This window comes from Urocitellus parryii, chromosome 1 (assembly GCF_045843805.1).
Source record: "Urocitellus parryii isolate mUroPar1 chromosome 1, mUroPar1.hap1, whole genome shotgun sequence".
Classification (NCBI taxonomy): domain Eukaryota; kingdom Metazoa; phylum Chordata; class Mammalia; order Rodentia; family Sciuridae; genus Urocitellus; species Urocitellus parryii.
Window position 1 is genome coordinate 160,475,091 of NC_135531.1, and position 23,507 is coordinate 160,498,597.

Sequence of the window (23,507 nt, forward strand, 5' to 3'; positions counted from 1 at the left end):
TCGATCCTCAGCACCACATACCAACAAAGATGTTGTGTCCACTGAAAACTAAAAAATAAATATTAAAATTCTCTCTCTCTCTCTTAAAAAATAAAAAAAAGATGGAGTGGAGGCAGAGGAGAAAATATAGGAGGAAGAAGAGGACATGAAAGTGGAGGAGGGAAAGACAAGGGGATGGAGAAGGAGAAAGGGGGAGGAGGAAGGTGTTTGGAGGGAGTAGAGGAAGGGAAGAAGTGGTAGAGGAGGAATAAGAGGAAATAGAGGAGAAAGGGTGTGGAGGAGGAGGTGGAGAAGAGGGAGAAGGAAGTGGGAAGGAGGAAGGAAATAGAGGTAAAGAAAGGGTGGAGGAGGAAGACTGTGGACAAGGGATGAGGAGTACAGCAGGAAGAGAGAGGACAGAGGAAGAAGAGAGGGAGGAGGAAGAGGAGGGAAGGTGGAGAAGAAAGGGATTGAAGGAGGGGAGGAGGAGGGGCTGAGGTAGAAGAAGTAGTTTGGAGGAGTTAGAGGGGTGAAGGGAGGGGGAGGGGTTGGAGGAGGAGGAGTTATAGGAAGAGGGGGTAAAGGCAGAGAAGGAGGAGATGAAGGAGTAGGTGGTGGAGGCAGAGGAGGAGGAGATAGAGAAGGAGGGGTAGGACAAGGAGAAAAGACCTGGGGCAGCAGAGATTCTCCTGGATGCTACTTTTGCTGCAAAGAAATATCCTAGGTGTGCTGGGCACAGCAGCACACCCCTGTATTCCCAGCAGCTGAGGCAGGAGCATCAAGGGTCAAAGCCAGCCTAAGCAAAAAGTGAGGCACTAAGCAATTTAGCAAGACCCTGTTTCAAAATAAATACAAAATAGGGGCTGGGGATGTGGCTCCATGTTTGAGTGCCCCTGAAATCAACCACTGGTGAAAGGAAAGTGACCATGGACAGTCATTTGGACCCTGGGTTCCAGCATGGTTGTTGGACTTGTTGATACAGGAGTCTTGAGACCCCATCAATCATCGATGGCTAGCCCTACAAGAATATGGGGGCTAGGGTCAGGCCGTGCACCTCTTTGTGTACTGGGACAGTCTGAAGCCCAGTGGCCCGTCGTGAAACATTTTAGAAAGAGTCTGGTAGGTGGCCTTAAATTGGAACATGCCTTGCTCCACTGAGGCTGACAAGATGATCAACAGTCAGTACTTCATTATGTGTTCACGGGGGTTACACAGTCCTCTGAAGATGATCTGTGAGGTCTATGTAGAGAAAGAGAAATAATTTTGGACCCAGAGGTCAAATCTGAGGGAGGAGAGTCCCTGAAGACCACTGTGGTGGTCAAATGTGAGTTTTACCCTCTTCCCAGGTTTTGGCACCAAAATAAAAGGAACATGACCATGGCACTCAGAATGACCAAGAGATCTTTATTGTAGCAGTATCTGATCGACAGAAAAAGGAGGAGGGAGAGAGAGAGAGAGATAAGAAAGAGAGGGAGAAAGCAAAGGGGGAAGGCAAAGTGAGAAGAGGGGAGGGCCTGGCAGGAGAGAATTTTTATAGCCAAAATCTAATGGGGTCTATGGGTCTGCAAGCTGCCTTGTTGGCATAGTGATTGGATCATACAGTAGTTGCTAAGGGTGTCATCTTCTGCCCTCAGGCAGGGGCCCAATGTCGGTTTCCATTGCACCAGACTAGTGAGGGTTGAGTGTTCAGTCTTGAGGCAAATAAGCTATAAGGCACCAGAAGGGTAGAGGTTGAGTGTTCAGCTCACCTGCAGCTAACATTTGTTCAGCCTGCCCTGCAGCTAATACTGATATCAAAAGGAAAAAAAAAAAAAGTGTGTGTGTGAAATATAATACACACACACACACACACACACACACACACACACACACTAGGTTGGACACTGAATAGTCCCAAGCATCATTCTTTATGCTCCTCTTTGATAAGCCCAAATCATGTCAAAATATTTGGTGGACTTTTTCTTTTTTCTTTTTTTGGTTTTGGTTTGTTTTTATACTTCAGATAATAAATCAATCAATACTTTCTTTACATTCTTATGAAAGACCTTATGTAACCGGGGATACTGCCAAACACATGTGCCACCAATTTTCACCACAGAATAAAATTACAGTCATTCTTCTATCCAGTTGTTTTATACCAAGGTGCATTAAAGAATCTTGTTGAAATTGTTCAGATAAACATACTGATTAGAATCATTGTCAGTGTCATTGTAAGTGGAGTTTTAAAAAGTAGTGTTCTAGTTCACAGCCCACTCATCAATCACACTCCTTCACTCAGGAAGCAGTTCAGCATGGGATATGTCACTTTGACAGACACTCACAAAGCAAACTGCAGATGCATGCTTATAGGATTTTAGATGACATTAAATCACTGAAGTCATGATTTTAGTGCAGGAAAGTGAGTGGCACTGGACAAAGGTCACAAGAAATAGTTTCAAATCTGAGAACATAGAGGGATGAATATATTGAGGTGAGGTTTGAAGTGTCATAGGGCAAGTCTTGGTGAGTCAACCCTTATTTTCAAAAGCTGACTGATGGTTCAGATACAAAAGTGTGTCACCAGGAAAACCACTGGGTTTTCTCAATGAAATTGTAAAGACAGTTTTTCTTTTTTCAGTATTAACTTTATCAGCATGAATTTACTAGGAGAAATGATTATTTTGAGGCAGTTATTTTCAGGACTGTGTATACTCCTCTGCCTATTGTCCATCCTAAGTTGAAGCATAGACCATTTCTGAAAAAAGATTGACTCAGACCTGTACCAGGGCTCATTGTATCACTATTGCCTCTCATCCTTCATTTCCTCATTAATTTATCCTCACCAGTGTGAAGTGGAACAGCCCTGTTACTAACCAGCACAGGAGACTAAAGGACAGGCAGAAGCATACATTCCCAGGGAAACCAGGACTTCCTCATTTTAAAAAGGTATCTCCAACCCTCTGTGGCCCAGGAAAGGGAGTGGTCATTTCCACCTTCCATCAATGTACCTATCTCACCAGGTGGGGCCTAGGAGAAAATGTTGCCTACATTCTTCTTTCAAGGCAGTGCCTGTCTCAAGTCTGCATCTTCTCTAGAAAAGTTCTGTTAAACTGAAACACGGTCTCTCACAACCACGTAAGACATGCAAGTTACCAATATTGAGGAGAAAAACATGGGAAAACAAGTATTTCACTTGCCCATAATCAGTGTCCTGAGATGTCCACAGGGCCTGCCTCTCTCCCCCTTTTCCACAGGAGCAGTCCACAGAACTCAGCCTTCTCAAGAAAAGAAGATGTGGCAGTCTGTCATTGCTTCCCCACCCACCATCCTTGTGGAATCCTACACTTCCGTAGTGACATGAGTCCCTCTTTTAGGTTCCAAAGTCAGCTCATGTTTTAAGTTAACTCTGGATTCTTTCAGTATGGTAATGGGAAAGGATACTTCCATATCCAGGGGAGGCCGTGAGGGCAGGTCACAAGACATTCTGTGGAGATTACCAGCTTTTGTGTCTACTGGACTGTGATCTTGATTCTATATTAGAAAATCAAATTTCAAACCAGGTTAACTTAATTCCAAACCCCAATAAACCACCAAGGATTCCCTATACAATTATACTCTTAATTTGCCTTTCTTCTGGACACTCTTTTTAAGTGTTCTTTGTATAAGCCCTTGCTAGACCCCTGAATCAATAGCAGATTTCCTCTATTTGTGAATTGCTATTATTTCAAATAACTAGTGTTTGGGAAACATGGGGAGTCCCTAAACTCACTGATTTATCATTACATATTGGTAAGTCCCAAAGGTGTCTCTCAGATCTTAGCTACAAATCTTTTTGTGAGTTCTTTATTTACATGAATATTTTAAAGTTCAGATTATGCCCAGTATAAATTTGAGCTCAATGTCAGTCAGACTGGGACTGAGAGAAACTGGACTGTAAACAAAAGCAGGTTGATATATGTATATATGTATATGTATATATATACACACAAATCTCAACATATACAAATACATATACATATGCATATATGTATACATACACATACATCTATATGAATGCAAGAATTCTAAAACATCTCCACTGTGGAACCTGTGCATTTCCAGATAAAGGAATTGTTCCTTCTAAAGATCAAATATAATTATAGTGACAAGATTGGAGATGTTTGAATCTAAAAAGGTTTCTAAATCTGTAGAATACATTGGAGAACATAAAAGAGAAAACAAATGCCTCCAAATCAATGAGGTGCATTTTTTTTTGTTTTAATAAAACACTAAATAAATGAAATGTCATGTCTCTAAAAAACTATTGACAAAGGTGAGAAGACTACTCCCTCACACACAAATCTTCTTGCTTTTAACATACACATATATTTATGACTGAGATGGCTATAGGGACTAAGAGAGCACCCTCATACATATTTATACCAAAATTGTAGGTTCCAACTTAAAAAATCCTGTTTTGAGAAATCACCAGAGCATTGTAAGATAAACCCTCCACTGTAATGCTAGATTTCTGAAGGATCCACTTCTCAACTGGACTGCTCCCCTAATAAAAAGAGACCCTGAACCCTAGGACAATACAGAACAAAACTCTGAGTTAAAAGTATGTCTCTGGTTGGAGTTTCTAAAAAGTTCCAAATTCCCCTTTCCAAATTAATAAAAGTAAGAGCTAACCATTTGCTACTTTCCCTATTCCACCAGAGCCCCCCTTCTCAAACCCCTGGTGACTGTGTGCTCTGCTAACTGATGAACCCAGCCTAATTCCATCTTAAGATTGGGAGCCATCTTGTCACGAAAAGTTAATTTCTGTTTTACTATAAATTCCTGAGATTTATCATCTTCTTTGGAATTCCTGCCTGTACCTTGAACTCACCCATGCCTGGCTTGCCCTGACCAGAACAACCCTCTCTGAAACCTCAGTGGTACCTCATAAATTCTGGCTTTCCCTGACAAGATAACAATCCTCTCTGAAACTCTAATAGTGCCTCATAAATTCTGATGTTGGGGGCTGGGGATGTGGCTCAAGCGGTAGCGCGCTCGCCTGGCATGCGTGCGGCCGAGGTTCGATCCTTAGCACCACATACCAACAAAGATGTTGTGTCCGCCGAGAACTAAAAAAAATAAATATTAAAAAAAAATTCTCTCTCTCTCACTCTCTCTTTAAAAAAATAAAAAATAAATAAATTCTGATGTTGGGATTTATATTTACTCCCTAAGTACTGAACCACTTAGACCTTTAACCTACTACTTGCCTTTGTATTATGCATTTCAAAATCCTGTTATCTGTAAGTTCTCAAGACACCCCCCTTTTTGCAACTTTTTGTGCTATAAAACTGAGCTCCTAGATAGTTGGAGTACTGTCTTCTATTCCCACATATTTCAGGAGAGGGACAGTCCCGGCTGGTCGGAATTACAAGCTTGCTTTAATTTGATTTAAATTGGAGTCAGTGGTCTTTTCTTTGCATCATGGTTTAACACTAACACTGTTGACCTCTTTCTTATTCTATTTCTGCTACACTATAAACTTCTTCTTGGGAACAAGATAGTATAAAAAAAATGAATCAGTATCTTATTGAAGGCAATATTTTAAATACCCATGTGGAGTCCAGGCATAGAAGTACTCAGAGGTATAGCACTTGGCTCGTACGTGTGAGGCATTGCATTTGATTCCCAGTGCTATATATAAATAAGCAAATTGAAGAAAAAAAATGGTCCATCAAAACAACAACAACAAAAAAATATTTTAACAAAAGGAGAAAGAGACTGCTAAGTTCACCATGTCTGTCACCTCTTTTGCTTTCTGCCACTTCACCTTCTCCATGACACAGAAAGTTTGGCCAGTGGTGCACGGGATTGCTCTTTATCCTTCTATGTCCACACTTCACTTTTATTCTTGACACTTACAAGCAACAGGGGTGGGGAAGAATTGAGCTGGTTCAAGGCCAACTAAAGAGCCATCCTGCACCTTGATACCAGGAGATCAGCATAATTGTTGGGATAATGGCATAGCAAGAAGCACTGAAGGGTCTTGATGACCAATGTCATTTGTTAGTAGGTTTCTAGAACTGCCCACTACACAAAACTACTCCTCTCTACATAAATTTCCTCTGAAAAATTTGGGGTACTCATGCAAACTTGCACTTTACACAGGTAATATATTCCTCTGACCCCAGTAGTGATCATCTTTTGTGTGGTACTGAAAGATTTTAGCTGCCCAATAACCTACAATGGAAGTCACCACCTCAATCTTCAGGAAATGTGATTCATTCTTATTAGGGTTAGTACAAAATGCATAGTGATTTTGTCTAAGACCATCAAACCTTCTTATATGACTTTTGGAATGCTGTTAGTGTGCTAAGAACAGCCCACACACTGACTAGGGATTTTGCCCTCAGAATACTTGAGGTAGCCTCTCCCATGCTTTATTAGAAGCTAGCATCATGGTTTCCTCTTCTTTTTGTACCTGGACCTGGACCATGAGGCATCAAGATGTGAACCACATCACAAGTGCACACTAGAATATCAAGGGAAGCAGAAACACTAAAATAGAAAGGCCACATCTACAGTCTGCAAAACAAAACTTGTTAGGCAAGTAATGATGTACTTAATTCATTCTCTGTCTCCCTCTCTCTCCCTCCTTCCCAGCCACCATGAGGTAAATAGTCTCTCTTTCCTACATCACTCCATGTTTTGCTTCACCTCAGGCCTAAAGCAAGGTGGTCAGTCTGTGATACACTGAAAAAGTTATATGACCATGAGCCAAAATAAATCTTCCCTCCCATAGGTCGAATTTTCCAATATTTCTGTCAGTACAATGGAAATGTGACACATAAATCAAACTGAAACTTGTAAAGGCTCTATCAGATTTCTGGTTCAGAGTTTCTCAACCTGTACAATTTTTTTTTCTGTTCTTCAAAGGAACTGTAAAAATTAGACTCTTTCACACATTACTTTTTTCCATTACCTTTCATGTATAAGAAGTAAATATCACACATTTAGAGGATTTCTCTTCCACTGTGAGTGAAATGGCTTTGAAAGCAACAGGGAAAAATGATTTATCACTTCTTTAATGTTCAGAGTTTTTGTAGTGTGAATCCTTTCATATTTGAAAATGAACAGGAAAACTGAATTATTTCCCAGAACTTTTGCATTGAAATGGCATTTCTTTTTCTTTTATATTTATTGAGTTGTGGATGAAAACATAGTATCTTTTTATCTTTTTATGTGGTGCTGAGGATTGAACCCAGTGCCTCACACATGCAAGGCAAGCATTTTACCACTGAGCTATAGCCCCAGTCCCTGAAATAGCATTTCTAGTTATCATTTTTTTAATGCTTATTAGGGGAACTGCACCAAAGGAAAGTGTTTACATTAATATAGCTTTGTTCTGATTGTTTATATTAATACAGCTTTGTTTCAGTAGAAGAAGTTATGTTTTTAAATGTCACTGCAACAAATTACTTACTACATTGTTTATGCACAAAGAACTTCTCACCAGTATGTTTGTTCTTGTATTTGAAGGTAGGAAGATCAATTGAAAGCTTTTGCACATTGTTGACATTCATAAGGCTTCTATCCGGTATGAATTTGTTTGTGATTTGAAGCTAATAATAAGAGAGGTTAGGGATTGTGGCTCAGGGGTAGAATGTTTGCCTACCACGGGTGAGAAACTAGGCTAGATCCTCAGCACCACATAAAAATAAATAAGTAAAATAAAGATATTCTGTCCAACTACAACTAAAAAGAAAAAAAAATTACACAATACACAATCAGTTTTTTTCTCTGTGATACGAGTGTGCTATGCAATTGAAGGAGAATGGAAGTCCTGAAAGCTTTTTCACATTGTTTTCATACAGTCTTTTTTTGGTATGAGTTTTCAAATTGAATTGGAATAAGCAAAGGTTGTACCACATTATTTACTTTCAGGAGGCCTCTCTCCAGTATAAGTTCTTTAATGTATATGAAGATACATTTTAATGTATATGAAGATAACTAGTCAAATCTTCACCAGACTATTTACATTTTTAAAGTATTTGAAGGTAAGCCAAACTACTGAAGGCTTTACCAGACCATTTAATCTCACAGGGCCTTTCTCCACTGAGATTGTTCATGCATTTGTAGGAAAAGAGAAAAAGAAAAAAAAAATGATGTTTTTTTTTCAATTTTTTGGATATTGATGAACCTTTCTTTTATTTATTTATCTATATGTGGTGCTGAGAATCAAACCCAGTGCCTCAAACATGCTAAGCAAAGGCTCTACCACTGAGCTACAACCCCACCATGAAGGTTTAACACCTTGTTTACATTCATAAAGCTGCTCTCCAGCATGAGCCTGTTCATGCACATGAAGACAAGTGGAAGGACTAAAGGTTTTACCTCAATGTTTACATACCCAGGTAACATTCTTTCCAGTATGAGTATTTTCTTGGGAGTGAAGTTCACCAGTTGAAGCAAAGGCTTTCCACACTGTTTACATTCATAAGGCTTCTTTCCTATATGATTTTGTTCATGTGAGCAAAAGTAATCAAGGAAAAGCTTTCCCACAGTGTTCACACTAATAATTTTCTCCAGAATGATTTTGATTAAGCCTTTTAAGGCTAGACAAAGTAGTGAAGACTTTTCAACATTGTTTACATTTATAGGGCTTCTCTCTACCATGAATTCCTTCATGTGTGTGCAATAGAATGGACTGAGTAATGGCTTTGACTCACTGCTTAGTCATAGGGCTTCCCTCCCATATGGGTTTGTTCATGTGAGTAAAGGCTAGAGGACTGTGTGAAGGTTTTGCCACACTGCTTACATTTATAGGGCTTCTTTCCAGTATGAATTCCTTTATGTATTTGAAAGAAAGAGAATACAGTGAAGGTTTTCCCACATTCTTTGCATCCATAGGGCACTCTCCAGTATGAATTTATGTGTGTATTCAAAGGCTTTAAAACATTTTGTACATCCACATGGTTCTACTCAGTATTAGTTTGATTATGTGTTTGAAGGTAAGAGAAGGGAGTGAAGGCTTTTCCACATTTTTTGCATTCATAGGGCTTCTCCCCAGTATGAGTTCTTTCATGTGAGTGAAGACTAGAGGACTGATTGAAGGCTTTGCCACACTGCTTACATTCATAGGGCTTCTCCCTAGTATGAATTTGTTTTATGTTTTCGAAGGTAAGCTAATACAGTGAAGGCTTTTCCACATTCTTTGCATTTACAGGGCTTCTCTCCATTATGAGTTTGTTCATGTGAGCAAAGAGTAGAGGAATGAGTGAAGGCTTTTCCACATTGTTGACATTCATAGGGCTTCTCTCCAGTATGAGTTCGTTCATGTGAGTGAAGGCTAGAGGCCTGAGTGAGGGCTTTGCCACACTGTTTACATTCATATGGCTTCTCTGCAATATGAGTTTCTTCATGAACCTGAAGTTCAGAGGAACAAGTGAAGACTTTACCACATTGTTTCATTCACAGGGCTTCTCTCCAGCATGAGTTCGTTCATGTGAGTGAAGGTAAGATGACCGAGTAAAGGCTTTACCACACTGTTGACATTCATAGGGCCTCTCTCCAGTATGAATTCGTTCATGTGAGCGAAGGCTAGAGGAATAATTGAAGGCTTTGCCACACTGCTTACATTCATAGGGCTTCTCTCCATTATGAATTCTTTCATGTGAGCGAAGGCTAGAGGAATGTCTGAAGCCTTTGCCACACTGCTTACATTCATAAGCCTTCTCTCCATTATGAGCTCTTTCATGTAAGCGAAAGCTAGAGGAATGTCTGAAGGCTTTGCCACATTGCTTACATTCATAGGGCTTCTCTCCAGTATGAATTCGTTCATGTGAGTGAAGGTAAGATAACCGAGTGAAGGTTTTATCACATTGTTGACATTCATAGGGCTTCGTATGAGTTCGTTCATGTGAATGAAGGCTAGAGGAATGAATGAAGGCTTTGCCACACTGCTCACATTCATAGGGCTTCTCTCCATTATGAGCTCTTTCATGTGAGTAAGGTAGAGAAATGAGTGAAGGTTTTGCCACACTGCTTACATTCATAGGGCTTTTCTCCAGTATGAGTTCGTTCATGTGCATGAAGATAAGATAACCGAGTGAAGGCTTTACCACATTGTTGACATTCATGGGGCTTCTCTCCAGTATGAGTTCTTTCATGTGAGCGAAGGGCAGAGGATCGAATGAAGGCTTTGCCACACTGCTTACATTCATAGGGCTTCTCTCCTGTATGAATTCGTTCATGTATTTGAAGGCCAGTGGAAGAAATAAAGGCTTTCCCACATTGTTTACATTCATAAGGCTTCTCTCCAGTATGAGTTCTTCCATGTATTTGAAGGTTACCAGATGTAGCGAAGGCTTTCCCACACTGTTTACATTCATAGGGCTTCTCTCCAGTATGAGTTTTTTCATGTGAGTGAAGGTGAGAAATCCGAGCATAAGCCTTGCCACACTGCTTACATTCATACGGCTTTTCTCCTGTGTGAATTCGTTCATGTATTTGAAGTTCAGAGTAACATGTGCAGACTTTACCACATTCTTTACATTCATAGCACTTTTCCCCAGTGTGAATTCTTTCATGCTTACGAAGTTTACTGGATGAAGGAAAGGCTTTACCACACTGTTTACATTCATAGGGCTTCTCTCCAGTATGAGTCCGTTTATGTATTCGAAGGTAGGAGAATTTAATGAAGGCTTTACCACATTCTTTACATTCATGGCGCTTCTTACTTGTATGAGTTCGTTTATGTTTTTGAAGAGAATATGAATGAGTGAAGGCTTTCCCACACTGTTTACATCTGTAAGTCGTCTCTCCAGGAGGAGTTTGTTCATGCCTTTGAAGTTTATTTGAAATAGTAATGGCACCTCCACATTGCTTACATCCAGGTGGCTGCTCTCCAGTATGAGATGGTTGATATTTTTTAAAACACCTGGAACAACTGAACTCTCTTCCACATGTCAGACCTCCATTAGGTCCATTTACAGTGTGCTCTGACACCTGGCATTGAACACTTGTGAGAGAAATGGAGGATTTTCTCTTCTCTTTACATTCATATAGCTTTCCGCCACACTCCTCCTTCTCATATGGTTTGTTTGCAGAGTGAGACGTGATGGGCCTATTAAGGAAATGTGATATGTGAAGACCTGTCCACACATTTTGTTTTCACATGAACTGACTAGCAGGAATGTTTTTTTAAGACTAAGGTGTGGAATCTCCCTGAGGTTTTTCCACACTGAGTACCTTTTCAAATTTTTCCAGAGCCTACCATATGACTTCTGTAAAAAATATAATAATAATAATTACAAGTACGATTTATGGTTGGATCATTAATACTTTTACATTTATTAATAGGCTTTGGACTTATACTATTACCAATATCATGGAAAGTACTGTTTTTTTGTCATATCTATACTGTATGCTCTTTGAAAATCAATATAACAATTACTTTGTAAACTGCTTCTCCACAGCTACTACTAAAGCAGTGCTATCATAAATGAAGCTTGTCAACACTGTCAAAAATTCAATAGTTTTTGAAAACAGTAAACAACTATCTTACGTTAAAGTCCATATTTGGTGAAAAAAGAATAAGTATAATTCATCTCATGCTTGTTTCTGTTGCTTATTTGTGGAACTATAGGATGTGCTAGAATTCCCTCAAGGCACTCAGTTTCCTCATATGAGTACAAATTACCTTACATCTCTCTTGGTATTTGTGTTCTGATATTCCATGTTCTGGTCCTCCCATGTGTCTCCTGAAATGTAGTCCCAGAAAAGTCATTATGCATCATCATGATTTCAGAATGCATTATGGGATTTACAATTTGGACAACTATACTGCGCCCATTAAAAAGATGGTAAAGGCGGGGAGGAGACAGGATTATGGTATTTATGTTGCAGAGTGCAATGACATTAGGCCCAAATTATTCCTTAAAGTACTCCCTTTCTCACACTCCAAATTCATGAGGGGGAAAAAAAAAAAAACAAACTTCCAGGTGCTCTGTCTTTGATTATGTAATGAAATGTCATCCTTACCTATAGAAGCCAGGTTTCTAAGGACTTCCCGCATCACATCTCTGTAGAGATTCTTCTGGGAAGGTTCCAGCAAAGCCCACTCTTCCTGGGTGAAGTTCACAGCCACATCCTCAAAGGCCACTGAGGTCTAAAATGTCCCACAAAAGTATAGGGTATACCAGGAGAGATTGACAGCATGAGAGTTCTATTCTCTACATGTGAGAATAGATGACTCTACATGATTCTGTGAGCTCCAAATTCAGTGTCTGATTTGGTTGTTAAACTTGTACTCTGTCTGCACTCACTTCCCCAAATGGGCATTCCAATATAATAATGAACTATCAGGAAAGCATCAGCAGAGAAAAAAAAAATACCCTTCTCAATTTTAATCAAGAAAGTAAGGTATGCTCTCAGGTCACCCCTAAGATCTTCTCAGGGTGAATGACTAATACATGGAATGATGAAGCCCTACGACCTCATGTGCAGAGGAGAGCTAATATTAGTCTTTCTGTCAACACCTATCCTGAGAAATACCTATTGACAAAGTTGAAGTTTAGCTGGGAGAAGGTGGTAAAGATTTGGATAGGATCTCACCAAACTATGCATTTAAACTGAGTCACAGTGCTTGACAGTGTAGGTAAGCAGCACAGGATGTGCTGAATGATCATGTTTACTTCAGAAATCATGTTATTTTGTCCCACTCATACAATAGAACTTCCAGGATCAATGAATCCCAACACCTCAAAAGAAAAAAAAAAGAACAAGAATTGTAGAAAATATCTGTGTATCATGCATCTGGAGAAGTGTTGATACCTAGAAAGAATGAAGAAGCAGCAGCTGACAAAAAAGCAAACCCAATTTTGTGACATTAACATGCACATACCTGGAAATGAATAAAACACCCTAAAAAGCCATGGGGATCTACAAAAAGTGAGGCTATACTGAAGAACAAAACCAGGTCTCCATGCTCTCACCATTTCTAGAAATCACACCAAGAGGGGGGCTTCCAGGGAAGCCAGGAACAAAATCACACCATTCCAGACCTCAGGGCCAACTCTCACAGCACCAGACACTGAGGCAAAATCAAGAACTACACCACAAAGATAGAGGTAGGAACAGTTAACACATTTGCCTTGTATTTCTGGCTTCCTGCTCTCTACAGTCTCTACTACAAGTGGACAAGGACATCTGACAGGGTTTCTTCACTGCTGAACCTACCAGAAGGCCTGTGACATGCGGGGAGATCAATATCTGAGAAGTCCCAGGGTTTTAGCACACAGAGGCCTCACACAAACCTCCTCACAAGCCCACAGCCACTCAACTGTCACAGGCTGAAGTGATCAACCCTATCTCATGTGTCAGAGGTGGCTCCTGGACCCCAAGCCATTTCACAAAGTTGAGGTAACCCAAATGAGTTCTCAACTTAGGTCCACACAAAATCCTGCCCTGCAAAGTTCAGAGCACCAGCACTCATGATTTTCAAAGCCTGGAAGCACCCAAGAGGAAGATGTGTTCCCAAGGTCAGGGGTGAAAATATTAGTAAACAAAACTCAATAAAAATCAATTAATAATCAAAAATCAGCTTTGCCCTTATAAAATTCTGAAATGCAATTCTTAAAAATTCATTTATAATGACACTCCAAGAATAAATATAGAAGAATAAATAATATAATAATAATATATGCTACATACATACACAATAGAAACTATAAAACTTATTTTCTAAACTGTAACACTTCTTGGAAGAAGCTCAAGATCCAAATAAATGAGAAACTATTTCATGCTCATGGAACAAAGGTTTAACATTATTAAGGTGGTAATACTCCCAAAGAATCTACCAATTATATTTAAACCCATCAGAATCCCGGGTGATGATTCCTTTATAGAAATGCAAAACATCATTCAACATTACAAGGGACCCCAAATACCACAGGACTTTGAAAAAGAGCATTTTGACTAGCAATGAAATTAGTACAAAACCTGTTTCAAGTCAACAGTCACCAAAGGTGGCACTAATGGTACCTGTAACACATTATAGATGAGAAATGACAACACCTCCAGAGAGCAGAAGGTCAGCCAAATAGCAGTGGAGCTGCTCCACACAGAAACACAGAAAAAGAAGCAGAACAAAGGTGACCCTGGAATAGCCTCAAATTTCACATAACTTCATGATGCACCTCAGTCCTTACTGCAAACTCTGGAACTCAGCACCACTCTGCAGGGAGCAGCCTGAGCGCCCTGAGCAACATCAACATGCTACAGTGATAAAGTCACACCACAGTTCCCCGTATCCAAGGCCAGCCCAGGACGTCACGAAGAGAAAAAAGAATAAAGAAAATGAGGTACACATACACAGTGGAATTTTGCTCAGTCATAAAGAATGAAAGTATGTCATCAGGATGAAAATGGGTAGAACTGGAAGACAACATGCTAAGTGAAATAAGTGAGAGCCAGACCTCAGATGCTGAATGTTTTCTTTCCCATATGTGGAAGCTAGAGGAAAATCAGGACAAAAAGTGGGGTAGGCAGGATCCCGTGAAAACAGAACAGAGATCAGTACAGAAGAGGACAGAGATTGAGAATTAGGGAGGAAGGAAAAGAAAAGAGAGAACACTGGAATGAAGTTGGACAAATTATGCTATGTGCATAGATGACATATCATAATGAATTTCACCATTATGTTTATCTATAAAGCATTAATTAAAAAAGAAAACTGTAGATAAACAGAAGGAAGTCTAGTAGAGTAGCAGTAAGGAAACAGAAAGAGAGTAGGAGAGAGAAAAGGGAATTACTGGGGACTGAAGTAGAACAACTTACACCCTATGCTTGCATACTATATAAAAAATAAAAACCCAACATTAGCCAGGCAAGGAGGTACACACCTGTAATACTAGCAACCCGTGAGCTGGAGGCAGGGGAGGCCAGCTTCAGCAATGTAGCAAGGCCCTAAACAAGTTTGAGACAGTCTAAAAATAAAAATAAATAAATAAAAAGAGCTGGGGATGTGGCTCAGTGGTAAAGTACCACTGAGTTCAATTCCTGACAGCAAAAAGATACATAAATAAAACAAACTCTAATATTATGTATAACTAATATAGTAATACAAGTGGAAAAAAAAAGGGGGGGTGCAATTTGAGAAAATCTGGGAAGCACTGCCATGGGTTTTATACTCAGCACCACAAAAGAAATAAACAAAAAAACATAGCCTATTTTTTTTCTTAAAGCCCTAAAACATTTCCAATAAAAACAATGATCAAATAGAAAAGATTAAAAACAAAAAACCAAAGAAACTTTGTTTTACCTTGCTCACCTCTGAATAAATATATTTCACATTTAAGGAAACCTAGGTCTGCAATAAGTGAGCAGATCATTTTAAAGTGATAAACACAGAAAGGGCTGGAGCTAAGGGAGCAGATATGTAAGGATCAAGGGGCTGGTAAGGTCCCTGCCAGCTGGACATCATCCCACCTGGTCCTGTTCAAAGAAACACTCCATGATCACCTTCCCAGGAGACCTCGACCATGACTCCAGTCTAGGAGGCTTTCAGGTTTGCACAACACTGCATGGGGTGGATGATCCTTATGCTCTGGGAGAGTTTTCTCCTTCACAACTGTGAGAGAATGCAAGGGCAGGAATCACTGCTGACCTGGCCCCTCAGCATAAGCATCCACAGGCTCACTGTCCACCTGTCTCCAAGGAATAGGAACAGGGCTTGGGGGATACAGTGTCCCTAGGAGGCAGCTGTCTAGATGAGGCCTATTCCAGGACATTCCTCAGCCCCAGGGCCTCCAGCTGCTCCCCTCACAAGCTGAATGACACACCTCATAATGTCCTCTAGAAGGAGCTGACCCAGGGCCTAAAATTGCCTGCTTCCTGTAGGACACAGGGCAGCCTAAAGGACTTGAGGCAGCCCCAGGCAGGACAATACAGTGGCTGAAAACATGGGACCATGTGAGGGGTCCAAAGGAAACCTCTCCACAATTTGATAAGGTATCAATTCCTGGGGAAGGAAAAAAAAGAGAGAGAGAGAGAGAGAGGCACAAGTTCTCTTAACAGTGAAGTTCCAGGTGACTGTTCTCTCCTTTCATCATATGGGAAATTCACAAAAAGAAATGAAAATGCTGTGAACTTGGAAGGGAGAGTCAGATCTGTAAATATGAGAAAAGGACAGGAATATTAAGAATGTACCAAAAGCCCTGGTAGGGCATAGGAGGAGGAAAGGAGGGTGACTCCTTGAGAAGAAGAAATACAGACCCCTCAGACCAGCATCTTCTACCCAGGAGCCCCACACCTAAGGCAGGATCCCCTGAGACCCGCTGCCTTTACTTCACACTGAGAACCTAGGGCTGGGGTCAGCTGGGCAGAGAGGGATCTGCCAAAGTGGCTGCAGATCAGGCAGCATACGGGGAACCCACCTGCACCAGCCCACACCATGGCCATCAAGGGCTGAGCTGAAGCAGCATCTGACTCAGGTACTCTTGGCTGACTATAGAGATGACAATGGGAGGCCAGAGGCCAGCCACAGCTGGTTCATCACTTATAACAAGCCTACCTCCCACCTGACCAGACCTGCCCCACACACTCACCATTTTCCGCCTTCTGCGGAGACCTGACATCCTTTCTGTGGACCTCATAGCACCTGCAGGTCACAGGGAGACAAATGTGAGCCAGAGCCACTTGGGCCTCACACAGCAAAGAAGACACAGTCCTGAAGATGGATTCTGAGCTCCACAGGGTGAGAGATACCGGCCTCTGAGGCTATGGAAGGCCACCCCCTCCCACCAGCTGACTGCTAACTGCCAGGGCTCCACAAGACCCCTCTCTCACCCCAGCCCAAATATGCACACTCTGGGGCCCTGACTGACAGGAGATGCATCACGCTCCTGAGTTCGTAGGCCAGGAAGGCAAGGTATTGGCAAAAGCCCTTTTCAGGCAGGACTTCCTCCCTGCAAGGGGACCTGCCCCACCAGGGGGACATTTCCACTCATGCAGAGCTGAGCCTGGCTTTCCACAGCAGGCCCTGTTGGCTAGGAAGCTCTTCTGGGCACAGAGTCCCAGGCATATGTGAGGAATTACAGCCTTGGATCCAAGGCAGCCTACCCAACCTCAGAGAAGGTGAGTGCCGCCTGGTCAAGCCTGACTGGGAAGGAGGGAGCCAGGCATAAATCACTTGGGAAGAGGCCAGGGCTTCATGGGCAAGGCCTGCTCACACTTTTACTCTGTCAACTAATTTTCAGACAGAAAAATATAAAGACAATCAGGAAGTACAAGTATTAAGTGCATGAAAAACTAATTACATGACAATAATAAAAAAAAAAGAAAGAAAGAAAGAAAAAACTCAGTGAAAGCAAAAGAAAACACTTTAACCAGCTCAGGTGAGGAGCCTGCCTCACTCACAGTTCAGAATGAATACCCACACACAGTGGGGTAAACACATTCCCATGTTGGCAGCCACACTCTGACTGCTGAAATTTGGCCCAAGGGGACTCATTCCCTGTGTCCAGGAGGGGACACCTAAGGATTTATCTCTTGAAATGCACCATGCCCCCTGTCCAGTAGGTTTTCTTTATAAATTCAAAAGAAGAGAGTGATACACTCACATTTATTAAAAAGGGGTTTCCTCCATCAAACTGCAATAGGGTGCAAGAAGGCTACCCTACCTCAGGGCAGATGTCTGCAGTCTTTACAAGAAAAAAAGAAATTCAAGTGCAGAGAATAATAAAAGTAAAAGATATAACCTCAAAAATAAATTCAAAATGAGAAAATGACTGAAAACCATTTCAAAGAACATGGTTATAAACAGAAATTTGCTCATGCTAATGGTATTCAGTGAAAAGCAATATACAGCCACATGGAAGTATAAAAGGATAGACAGGTAAGAGGGTAAACATACAAGGATGAACAGTGAGAGAGCTGCTCCACATACTGCAGTGCAGTTTATCCATAATCAATAACCTGAGAATTTCCCTGTGTGTACAAAATTATAAAGGGTGCACACTTGGAGACCAAATTTAAAAATAGAATGAAATTGTCAAAAAACATAAAAATGAAACTGGAAACAAGTGAGGTTCCTGAAGCAAGAACAAGGAAGGAAATTGGGAGACCCAAAGACTCAGATAGCACAGGAGTCTAACCAACTGAGGCAGAGAAACTACACATTGCACATTATAGAACTCCAGTGATAGAGCACTAATGGTAACATTAAGGTACTGAAAACTCAATAAGACAGAACTAAGAAAAATTCTGCTTCCTCACAGCTGGTTAAACTAGAAGGAATGACAGAATTAGTACTGCACTCACCTCCAGGCAGAGGTTGGAGAGAGCAAGGAGAGAGGGCAGCCTGCCCAGGGCCAACCTATTTGGACAGGAATATATGGGTATATAGCTTCTTACTAAACGGAGCATTGAAAAATTATTTCAAAAACTCTGTTCTTTGTTACATTGAATTACTGTATCCAAATAAATGTTAATCCATAATATAAAAATCTTCCATTAAAGAAGGAATGAAATTCTTGGGCAGGTGAGGTGTTACATGCCTGTTATCCCACTGGCTTGTGATCCGGAGGCAGAAGGATCATGAGATCAAAGCCAGGCTCACAACAGGGAGGCATAAGCAATGCAGTGAGACAATGGCTATTTAAAAAAGAAAAAAAAAAAAATACACAAAAAGGGCCAGGGATGAGGCTCATTGGTTGAGTGCCCCTGAGTTCAATCCCCACTACCAAAGGAAAAGAAGAAAGAAAAATGAACTTGCTACATTCTTGGGACAAACTAGAATTGTACAGCAGCAAAACTTGATAAAGAAAGCAATAGAAACCAGCTCAGGAAAGCACCCTCTTATCCACAGTTCACCAGGAATCTCCGCTTGGGGACCACTCTCACAGAGGATGCAGAAGCTCATGTGGCTTCTCCTAGGGAATGAGGAAAACATGAGCAGCTGGGACATTTGGTTCTGGAAGGTCACTGTGCTCTCCTCTCCCCAGAGTGGAATGTTCCCTCCTGCAGGACCTCAGTTGTCACTGGCACCCAAGCACCCACCAGGAGGCACATGAAGGTCCTGGCCAGTGAGGCCTCTTTCCTGAAACCACTTCTGACACCTACAATGTGAGTTTGATGAACACCAATCTGTTCTCCAAAATCACAAGTCACTCAAAAGTTCAATTCTGACACCACCAGTCAGCACAAACCCTAGTTCAGGGTCAGCTCCACAATACTGCCCCACTGCAGATGCCAGCTGCAGGGCAGGAGGGCCAGCCACACTGCTGAGAGCCAAGAACTACAAACTGGGACTCCCATCACCCCTCCTCAACTTCACTGATTTGATTTTAGCAAAGCACATCACTTAGGTTCATTTTAAAGGACTCAACTTAGGATTGGCCAAAATAAAAAAATATGTAAGAAAAAGAAAGTGCCAAAGAGAATTCTGCAAAATAAATCTATGATTCAATAACCCCAACTCTGCATTCTGCTAGAGCAGTTCCTGCACAGAAACCCCTTCCCATTATGACTCAAAAGATGTTCCCTTTTTAACCCATGGCAGATACACACTGATCCTGAAAATCCCTCCCCTCTTTTTTTCCCCTCATAAGGGATGAGGGAACCAATTTTGTTTTCAGGGATCAGAAAAATACTTGTTAAGCAAAACTGACTCAAATTTCTCTCCTTGAACCAGGACCCTGCACTCCGACCCACTGACAGCAAGAGCCAATATATACCCTTCTTCCTGAGAACAGGATGACTTCTGGTGAAACATTCTGGTGAACATTCTGGTGAAACATACCCCTGAGAACAGGATGACTTCTGGTGAAACATTCTCTGACCTGGGATCTGACTCCCCCCTGTCCCTGTGCCCTCCTCTCCAAAATATAAGAGCTCATGATTCAGTGAATCTTTATAATGAACCAATTAGTCTGCCACATGTATTGGGGAAATGTACTCACTTTCTGCAACCACAAAGGAACAAGATCTTTCCTATTTCTTTTCCCAGGTAGCATTTCCAAAGCCAAGTTGTAGAATTCTATTTTAAACCCCTCTCCGACCCCTGCTCCCCCAAAAAGAACACATCTGAAAGGAGAAAAAGTACATAAGAATTTTTAACTAGACAGGTGCAGTAGTGCAGGCCTACAATCCCAGTGACTTCAGAGGATGATACAGAACAAACACCAGTTCAAAACCAGCCTCAGCAAGTTAGCAAAGCCCTCACTAAGTTAGTGAGGTTGAATTTTTGTAATAAAGAAACACACTTCTGGACTGGGGATCTATCTCATTTGGTAGAGTGCCTGCCTTGAATGCTCAAACCCATGGATTCAATCCCCAGCACACACACACACACACACACACACACACACCAAAAAAAAAAAAAAAAGAAGAAGAAGAGGGCTAGGGTTGTGTTCACCTAGCATGTGCAAGACCCTGGGTTCGATCCTCAGCACCACATATAAATAAATGCAATAAAGGTATTGTGTCCAACTACAACTAAAAAACAAATATTAAAAAAAAGAAGAAGAAACCAAGTTCTCTACCACACGAATACATTCATATCTGCAGCCACACTGAAACATAGGTTTTCCCTTTTTCTATTCCCAGGTAGCATTCCCAAAGCAAAGCCCTGGAATTATATTTTAAATTACCAACACCCCCCACCCCGCAAAAAAGGCATCTGAGAGACTCGGTAAACTCACTCTGGGGAACAAAACCAGTACATAAGAATTTTTATCTAAGGAAATATAAGACCAAGTATTTCTTTTCTGTTTCTAGCCTTCTTTCTCCACTGAATTATATCTCTATCTTACTCTTTAGGAATATTTTCTAATCAGCTCTACTAATAAAATACATTATACAATTAATAAAAAAACTGACACTAAAATACCTGAGCCAGTCTTTCCAAGACAACAAATCCAGGCAGCTGCAGCACCACTGGACACTGACCTGTCAGACTCCAGCTTCGGGTCAGGCCATCAGTCACCAGGCACAACCTCCCACCTGCCTCCTGCTGCTGAAGAGCTTTGTAGGGTTTTGCTCCACTTGCTAGGGTTAGTTTCCCCTGCTCTTTAGGATAACTGTTCTTCCTTCAAAGCTCTGAATGCATCCAGAGGGCAGGAACCATGTGTGTCATGTTCCCTTAACACCAGCATCTCACTTCCTGACCTGAGTATCTCCAGCTGCTCCCCTGAGAGGCTGCTTCCCATACCTCAGGCTGTCCTCTAGGAGGAGCTGATGCAGAGCTTGAAATTACCTGCACCCTTCAGGGCACAGCACACCTGTGGGCACCCTGCTGCAGCCCCAGGAAAGGACAGATCGGCTGAGGACACAGGACCCTGTGTGGTATTGAAAAAATACCTCTGCCCAAAGACTCTGCACAGTTGTCTGTTCCTGGGCATGATGAAGAGATGCATCGGGACTTTATGAGGACTTTCTAGGTAATTCCTCTCTGCTTTCCACTCCTGAGAAAACTTTGCCCACATTAAAAAAATAATAATAAAATAAAATAAAACGTTTTTTTAGAAGTGCTATTAATTAATAGATGAAACTATCAAAATTAAAACACCATCTGGTCAGGTGTGGTGGCCCATGCATGCAATTCCAGTGCCTGGGAAGGTGGAGGTAGGAGGATCCTAAGTTCAAAGCCAGCCTCAGCAACCGCAAGGCACTAAGTAACTCAATGAGATCCTGTATCTAAATAAAATACAAACTAGAGCTGGGGTCTGTAGGGGTCTGCTGCCAGCCCTAGGAGCAGCAAAGTCTCAATGGGAAATGGATTTCACACCCAGCTTCCTGCACATTTAGGAGTATGTGCTGTAGGGTGCACAGGTTAATTCTGTGGAGAAAACAGGGACAGACGGAGACCCCAAGGGCCAACTGTCACTGACAGAACACACTTGAGTCCGGATTCCATGTCACCCTCCCCTGCTCACCGCACATTCTGGGAACGTCAGGCTGCATGAGCTGCCTAGATAATGACCCAGAGAGGTCGCCAACAGGGAGCGGAGGAGGACAGGGACCTGCTGCCCAGCCCAGCCCTGAGACAGACACCCAGGACGACTAGCCAGAGAAGACTCGGTCACCCTCTGCAGCTGAACTCGGGGACCTGCCACCCAGCCCACGCCGCGGGATCAGGGGGATAAGGTCCAGGGTCACCCGCCAGCGGGGACTCGTAACACACTATGCAGCCGACTTCGTGGACCCGCCATCAAGCATTCCTCACCCTGCGGGATAAGGGACAGGGTCCAGGCCACCCGCACTGGGGACTCCGCCCCACGCTCCGCAGCTCACAGGGACTCGCGTGGCCAAGGCAGGTGCTCACCGGGTCCGGCACATTCATCGTTTTGGTGGGGCTCCAGTGACCCGCCGTCCTTCCTAGGGACGTCCGGTATCCGAGCTCGGCGGGGCCCCAGGATATGCAGAGTCCCTGGGGATCCAGCGAAGTGGCAAAAGCGCAATGGAGGAAGGAGCGAGTTTGCGAGAGCCCGCCCTTCCCCTCCCTCTGCGCACTTGATTGGACAGTTCCTCCCCAGCGCCTAATTGTCCGCCTCACAGTCTTGAGTGACAGCTATTCTAACCAGTCGGTGGCTGAAACAGGCCAGAGTGACAGGCTCTTGGCCCAGCCCTTTTCAGGCAGGGCTTCCTTGGCCAGAGGGTACCTGAGCCTGGCGGGAAACGTTTGTATTCATGCTGGTGAGGAAGGCAACAACTGAAGAGGACTAACGAATGTCAGCCATATGTACAAATAACTAGGCTGTTCACGATTGGGAGTAACTTGAGAATTTTATTACGATTTCAAATTGCATGACCTTCCTCACCTGTGTTCTTTTAGACGGCTCAGCCCCAGCTATGGAAAGGAAGGCCCTGTTTAATTGAAATAAAATGTGTCATGTATTTTTAAATTTTCAGAAAGCCACCTAAAAAACAATAAAGAAACAGGTAAAGTAGCTCAGGCATACCTCAGTGGTAGAGTGATTGTCTAGGAAAAAAAAAAAATCCTAAAAACAAGAGAGTCAGTTACAGGTGAAATTGGTTGTGAGTTCTTTAATGTAATATACATAAAATATCATTGTTTTTCTATGCAACCGATGCAGTGAGGTATTACTGTATGCGCATGGCCCACAATCCACTGAGGCAGGAGAAGAGAAGCAAACCTTAGGTCACCAACTTTCATTTATTCTTCAGAGAAGTCAATCCATCAGGCATAGGAGGGTTCATTTTCTGGGTATGGAAATAATTATCCCCCACCCCACCGTGATACAGGAGTTTGGAGACTGTAGACATGCAGTTTGGACAGTCAGGGACCTAGTACTGCAAGTTAAAATTTTAACTCAGGAAGGCAGTTGTAAAAAGTTTTAAACTTATTGTCTCTGGGAAAAGCTCACAACTAGGTGTTCCCTGCTTATCTCTGGGACCCATTGTTACCTAGAGCCTCACTATTTGCTTTTCTCCTTCCAGGAATCATCTGCTATGGGAAAGGGTAAAAAATTCAGGACCCAACCTTTCAGTGTTTGCCTCCCTCTTTCAGGACTCACTGTGGTTGTGAGAAACTGATGTGACTCCATTTT

The 23,507-nt window shown here is 42.1% G+C and overlaps 1 protein-coding gene and 1 long non-coding RNA gene across 2 annotated transcripts in view; both read right to left on the minus strand.

Annotated features, from left to right (window-relative positions):
* Positions 1–23,507, minus strand: part of LOC144256640 (uncharacterized) — a 152,288-nt gene that overhangs the window by 27,912 nt on the left and 100,869 nt on the right. The gene's annotated exons all lie outside the window — the stretch shown is intronic.
* LOC144256632 (uncharacterized) lies at positions 9,333–22,391 on the minus strand. The gene is given in 6 exon segments (XM_077801988.1): positions 9,333–9,945; positions 9,947–11,062; positions 11,639–11,699; positions 11,980–12,106; positions 16,545–16,597; positions 22,262–22,391. Coding segments are annotated over 5 exon segments (1,893 nt in total). The 5' UTR covers positions 16,593–16,597; positions 22,262–22,391; the 3' UTR covers positions 9,333–9,404.